The sequence below is a fragment of the Bombus impatiens genome, unplaced genomic scaffold (genome assembly GCF_000188095.3).
Source record: "Bombus impatiens unplaced genomic scaffold, BIMP_2.2 scf_0487, whole genome shotgun sequence".
Taxonomy (NCBI): Eukaryota; Metazoa; Arthropoda; class Insecta; order Hymenoptera; family Apidae; genus Bombus; species Bombus impatiens.
Window position 1 is genome coordinate 2,083,484 of NT_176906.1, and position 6,989 is coordinate 2,090,472.

The 6,989-nt window shown below is 40.2% G+C and overlaps 1 protein-coding gene across 2 annotated transcripts in view; it reads right to left on the reverse strand.

Moving 5' to 3' along the window:
- Positions 1-1,737: 1,737 nt before the first annotated feature.
- Positions 1,738-6,989, reverse strand: part of LOC100744573 (synapsin) — a 39,465-nt gene continuing 34,213 nt past the window's right edge. For both annotated transcript variants that reach the window (XM_012387797.3, XM_012387798.3), the window contains exons 7-10: positions 3,802-4,007; positions 3,065-3,329; positions 2,456-2,702; positions 1,738-2,361 (exon numbers count right to left, since the gene is read on the reverse strand). In XM_012387797.3, coding sequence (XP_012243220.1) covers positions 2,189-2,361; positions 2,456-2,702; positions 3,065-3,329; positions 3,802-4,007 — 891 coding nt within the window. In that variant the 3' untranslated portion in view covers positions 1,738-2,188. The remainder of the gene's footprint in view (positions 2,362-2,455; positions 2,703-3,064; positions 3,330-3,801; positions 4,008-6,989) is intronic.

Sequence of the window (6,989 nt, forward strand, 5' to 3'; positions counted from 1 at the left end):
AAGAAGACTAAAGAGAAAACACTCCATTGACCTCACTAAAGGAATACAATAGACAAACTCGAAGATGGTATCCCGCTGGGGATAGCCATCCACATGTTATTTAGCAATAAAGCTAGAAAAATTTACCGTATGTCCAGCTGGACAAATTGTAAAGTACAAATTAAATAATAAAAAAAAGAAAAATTTGGACAAAGACATTTCGTTTTCTCTTCTCGCTTTCGTCGATTGGTTTTTACTTCGCAAATCCAGATCCTTCTCCAGCGGGTACTGAATCAAAGGAGCTTCAGTAGAATCAAGTTAACTCAGGCAAGCAAACACGATTATATTTGCAGATCATCAAAAGGTTGCTTGGTGTGCTTCGGATTTTTTGCACGATCGCAAAGAATCGCGATTTACTGAATGCCCATGTTTTTTTTTTAATCATTCTCGCGGCAACTAGCGGCCGCTTCCCTTTCGCTTCCCGTTCCTAGTTCACGAACCCGTTTATTACATTTTGATTTCATCGGTAATTGTTCTTAAAGCCTACGGAGCAACGAACATCTCTTTTTTCATGAATTTTCAGCAAGCGTGCCAAGTCGCCTTGAGCAAGTTCCTTTTTTCCTTTACAAATGACCTACAAATGCGTGAAAATTTAGGAAAAAGAAACAGTTCGTTATCGGAATGCAGGACAGTTTTCAACATCGAGATGCTCAATACTATTCGAGACAATGAATTTTGAATAATCCAAATCGAAAGGTCGCCGGCCGAGGAATTACACTTTTTGCAGGCCGAAACATATCATTGTTCAAGAACCGGCGACTCTGCAGAAGAATTTTTTTCATTTCTCCCTCACCATAAGTCCCGTTTATTAGACCAAACGTTTGCGTTGTTCACATGCACGATGTCAAAGTACTGCCCGTGTCTCGAAATCCTAATGACTATTTGTGCGCTTAAGATACAGACTGGTCGATCTTGTTCTTCCATTGGCCCGGCATTGAGTGCCGGGCGATCGATCCGAAGTCTTCTCTAGCCAAATGTTCAGTATAATGCCCGAATCTCCTCTTTTTTTGTTTTCCTCAATCATTTTGAATGACGTCGGCTTACAAATACTTTTTAATAATTTTACAAATATGTATTTTACTGCAGGACTTCCATCAGCCATTTAAATTTATAACTCATCTTCCATTTTTTCCTCTCTCCAGCTTTCTCGTTCTTTTCATTCCGCATCATTCCCGTTCCCTCGCCTTTAGACAATGCTATAATCGAAAGTTAAGCCTAAAAAGTGGACGCCTGAAGTAAAGTCGGATGAGGAGATGACAGGGGCCTATGGTACTGTTGCCTGTTGGAATCGAAAAACCAAGTGGCGGCGTTCCCCGTAAACGAGACGAGTATGCAGAACGGATACGTCGATGGTAACGAAACATAACTGGACACTTGGAAAAGTATTCATTTTTTTACTATTTTAACCTGAGAGAATTTTCCCTAGCCACTATGTAAATGCTGAATACATCGAATACATAGAATCTACATTACGATTTTTTTATTTTTTTACTTTTTAATATACATAAACGACCACGACTCTTTCTTTAAATCCCCCATTAATTTTTACTTACCCTCCCCTTATCGAAAATACGTAGTTAATATTTGAATAGCAACCGATGCGTTGAATACGCGATATCGATTAATAATCAAGTACAGAGTAATAGCAACGCGATTAGCAAGAATTCTAGAAGAATAAATTTCCAACGATATTTTCCATCGCTCAACGTAATCGAATGGCAAGAAACGGATGAATTATTGAACTGATAAAAAACGAAAAGTTAAGTTATGTTTATGTTTATACACATCGCCGTGGACCGTTAGCAAAATTTACATTGTTATATGGCGTCCAGTGTGGGACGCGAGCGTCATTTAGATGAGCTTGATGATCTACAAATATATCGACTATATTATATATTCCTTTCCAGTACATTTTCATATTCGACAAATTAATTTAAATACATCTTCCAACTGTTTAACAAAAATCCTATAATTGCAAAATTATTCCTATACATCACTGATAATGAAGAAGCTATATAAAAAATACGATCTTTCGTTAAAAATATTAACTAACTCATTTACATTTTAAATACTTTTTGTTCACTAACTTAAATTTGATGATAATCCTAAAATGATCTCCTTTGCTCCAGTACACTTTCGTTCGAAAAATTTACATGTCTCCAAAGATTCCTGCAAACGTTTTCCGAAGGTTCTTCATGGTGTCTTCGGTGTCTTCGCTCTGGGATTGGCTGCCTTGTCTGTGGAAAGGTACTCTCGATGTTGGAACATCTTCTTGGCGTCGACCAACCGATGGAGCGCTGCTCACTGTACTCGATTGCGATGCTGCAGATAAATAAATAAATATTTCGATATTTTAGTTATCCTTGATTTAATTATATTTCAATAATTGTAAACCGAATCCATAGTTCTTACAAACCTTGAGAATCGCGTCGTTGCAATTGATGGTGGCTGTCAGAACTAGTTACATCACCCGCCATTGCTGTCGTAGAGCCCATGGAACCTAAGCTTCCTATGCTAGCCATGGACCCCATGCTTCCATGCGATCCTAGCGGAGCTGTTGGTGGCACAGTGCGATCTTCTACAGGACTCGTTGCCTGACTGGAGCCAGACATCGATCCTCTGGATGTCGTTTTCGTCAACACGCTTGGAGGTCGACAACATGCCTAGATATTGGAGAAAGTAATGCATCATGTGATAAAAATTTGTCGACTTATTAATTTTTATAATTTATAGTGACTAAAAGTGGTATTGGTACATTATTGTATTTATTATAATTAGACCATGAATTTTTATGTAAATTAATATTTTTGAAAATACAATTAAGAAAATAGAATCTCTATAGAAAATTGTTTTACCAATTATTACAGAAAGTACTCTATTTTAGATATTTTGTATATTTTTTTCATACTATGTGCATTTTGTGCAATTTTGCACTTTAAAATATATACAAACCCGCAGTCTGATTATAACATTTACATACTAATTAATTTAGTCTAAGTATATTAAATTTCGGATCACTTTTTACCTGCATTTTCGCGGTGACGAGGTCTGCAATGTGACGACGGTCTTCCTCTTGTGAGTCTCCCATTAACGACAGCGCGCTATCATTCACCTCGATTATGTATTCTCGACCATCCTTCCCGACCAACAGCTCGATCGCACAGATATCCAATCCACCGAATAATTGGGCCACGTGATCAACCCAGGTGCGATGTCTTTCGCTCACGGCTAATTGCTCCAACATCGCCGAACCGGTGTTAGACTTCCAGTTTCCGCTTATGCTCTTCCGCCTGAGAGGAACGTCAATGATCGTGGTTGTTAATTAAATACGTTGCTATTCTTGTCGCAATTGTCTAGTTGGTTAACCCTCGACTGATAGAAGGCGGATGGATTAAAGTTTCGATCGTTCAAAAAGATATATTTAGAAAGGTGTAACATGACAACTTCTTGATCCTGCTTCGAGAATCGAATGACAATGTGCAGGATCCTGTATTGTTCTGTGAGTCATACAATGCGTATTACCATAAATATGCTTACATATTCAGTCACGTAAAATGTGAAAAAAATAAATGGATTTGAAACGATCCCGGCGCTGGTCGTTACATAACTTACGTTTCACCTTACCAGCCGAGAGTTAAGCTACGCGTTCTAATTTCCATTTTTGTACAGCGGGGAAACCGTAGTACCCATTGACAAGCTACTCGGTAACATTTGCAACGACAGATCACGGGATCGATCTGGCAGACATTTCGCGGCACTCACATGAACGCCTTGTAGTTATTGCCTATTTTCTGCACGTGAACGTCGTATTTGGTGTCGACGTACGGTTCCGACGTGCAATAAGTGTTCGCCAAAGCAGCCAAAGAGGCGAGATCTAGAAACTCTTGATTCGTCTCGGCACGGGCTTTTCCCACTCCACCGTGGGCGTGCCCGAGTTTCACCACAACCGGATAACGAGATGCACTCACCTGCAAAGACGATCAACGTTAAAAAAGAGAAAGAATTAATGGGTACATGGTGTTCGATCGCGAATCGATTGGCTTCGACTGCGTCACGAAACGACTTGTCGCATAACTACAACTCTTCAAACGTTGAACTGCAAACGTTCTGTAATTCTGAATATATTCGATGCTTCTCGGATGCATTTTCAACGTGGTATCGAGACTTCTGCGTGGAGAATCGATTAACAATGCACGCGTATTCTGCATTCCGCTCTAATCGACGGAAACCAGTCCGAAGGGACGCCTACAGCAATATCTCGGGCTAGTCTTCAATAATCGAATACATTAACCGACATCTATGGATGAAGATCAAAGTCAGCCGATATACAGGCGGTTGATTAAACAGTCTACGATATTCGCGTGGGTCGCAAGAGATTATTAAACGATGATGCTGCGTATTCGTTGCATCCGTCAGTCGATTCGTTTGGAACGATCTTCCAGGATCGTGAAACATATCCTCTCGAGATTTATTTTTCTTACGCAAATCGGAGCATGCTAAAAATATGCGTGATGTGAGATGAGTATTTCATTCGATGTTGAAATAATTTCTTTGAAACGTAAGGTCGTCGGAAGTTTGCAAACCATACGTACCGGTTTCGTTCCTAGTAATTAAGATTCACTCGAAGCTTACGATCTTCACCCGATTCCATGGTTATCGAGTGAGGAAAAAAGGGTGAAGGCGACATAAAATGTGAACTCCCTCTCCTGGTTATCCCGTTAGCGCAGATAACCAAGGAATTCCTCGTTAAAAGAAACAAATCGAAGCCAGCCGAGCTTAAGTGGATAACTCCACTTAAATTGAACCTTAATCTCCTTCGTCCAGTTTTTCTCAGAACTTGGGACAACTTGAGGAATGTCAATCGATTCTTCGATATATATCATTTCCCATGAAATTCTTCGTACGTTTAATAGACACAAAGTTTATTTCTTTTCAAATCTATTGCATTCTCTCTTTCAGACTTTAAAATTTCAGTTGATCGTTTAATATTTTCTACCTTCCTCAGAATTCCTCCTTGCAAATTTCACGATATAAAACTTGTTCAGCTTATGCTTTTACTCGCGACGTAGAATAAAATTAAGAAATGAGCTGTTCTCAGGCCGAAGTTAAATAACTCGACGTTACAACTTTTTTGAAATAATTTTGAAATAATACCAAAGCATTGCTTATCTTATATAATTTTATCAATTTTCTCTACTTTCTGTTTCGTGGGCATATGAGGGTATTTGTGGAAATAAATGGTACAAATGTTAATCGATCGTTAATTCCCTATGAAATTAGTTTGTGAAACATTTAATAGTCACAAAGCGCATGGCAATTCAGGAAACTAAATGACGGAGCTGTTTAAAAGCGACGTGGAAAAAGGAAGTGGTTGTTGAACGAATCGTCTCATGGGCGTACGTCCGGCCACCACAGGCTGGCTGCGCTGATTCTCCGATGGACAGTGCTCAAATCGTATCGTATCCACGTGTTTATGTCGGCACGTGGGTGTCGCAAAAGTGACTTTCTGAGCACCGCTGGACGCGTGTCCGTTCCCCCGTGGCACGAACACCAACGACGGGGATCAACGGCGAGGGACACGGAGATAAATCATTTATCGTGCTCGAGGGGACTGTCGAGGACTCCGAGGGCAGACATACACAGGGGTGTCGCCTTCGATTTTGTTCGTCGTACTTGAACGCACTAAAAATAATGCGCCGTTCACGTCCGCGAAACCAACGTTTATATCTGCTGCGAAATTTTCGGTGATAATCCATCCAAGGTTATTTGACGAGTCACACCCACTTTCGATAACGTTTGTCCGATTTTCTAATCGTTCTGCACCATCATCGACTTCTGCCCATATTTTAAATTTAGAAACGTAAAAAATCAAATTCCGCTTTCATTAAAATATCTTATCTAATATCTCACAATTTAATTAGTGTATAATTTTATTTTAAACATTTCAATGTATCTTTAGAAATGCTGATTACTGAAAAATTAGAAATAGAGTTCTATGAATTTTGATCAACTACCATTTTGTTCAATAAAGAAAGAATACGCACGCCGCGTTTTTTTTAAATCATGTAACGAAAAAAGATCCTATTAGTATAAACCAATCAAATCTGCATTCCTCCCGCTATCCAACATTCCAGCCACGAAGTTTATATAATGTGTACAAATGTGTGTAGCTAATCTCGTCTAGAAAGCATCATCAGACTCAAAGAAGAAACCACAAGCTATCGAATTTATGTGAATTACCGTTTATCAAGCGAATAAACATTATGGACATATATTACCAGTCTCTGTTTACCGAGTAGGCTATGGTAGGGCTCTTTGAATGCTAATAGAACCGATCTGTTCTACGTTTGCGGGCGTTTCAAAGACAAAATATGTTTCTGGCCCTTCCCGGCTCGTGTTTCGTGAAGGGAACTATAAAAAAGGCCGGCGGACGTATTAAATGATAGTAATTGTGGATCAAACGGTGATGAGTGGAACCCCCGCGAGCGCGTTTTGGCGAACAAGGAAGGCACGTAGCGAAGCTTGAGGTCGTGTTGTGGGAAGAGGAGGGCGATTGGCCAAGAAAAATGTAAGTAGATCGACGAAGTTCGAAATAAGAAAGAGAGAAAGAGAGGAAGACGAAGCATCGGTTAAACGGAGAGAGAAGACGAGAGAAAGAGAAAGAGGACTGTGGGTGGCCGGCAGGAGACGCAAAGCGAGCAAGGTATACCGACAAAGTGGGGGATGAGAGCGTTGGAAGGGGGAAAACTCCGATGGTAGGAGAAGTTGAGGATCGGGACAGGAGGAGAACGATAATGAAAATGCGTGACGAAGATATAGGTAAGAAGCTGCGGAAGATGAAGAAGGAAGAACAGAAGAGCGAGCAAGGACACGAGGAAAGTAGACGAGGAAGGTAACGAGAAAACAAGAGGGATAAACGAAAGAAATGAGGGGGAGGGAGGGGGAGAGGT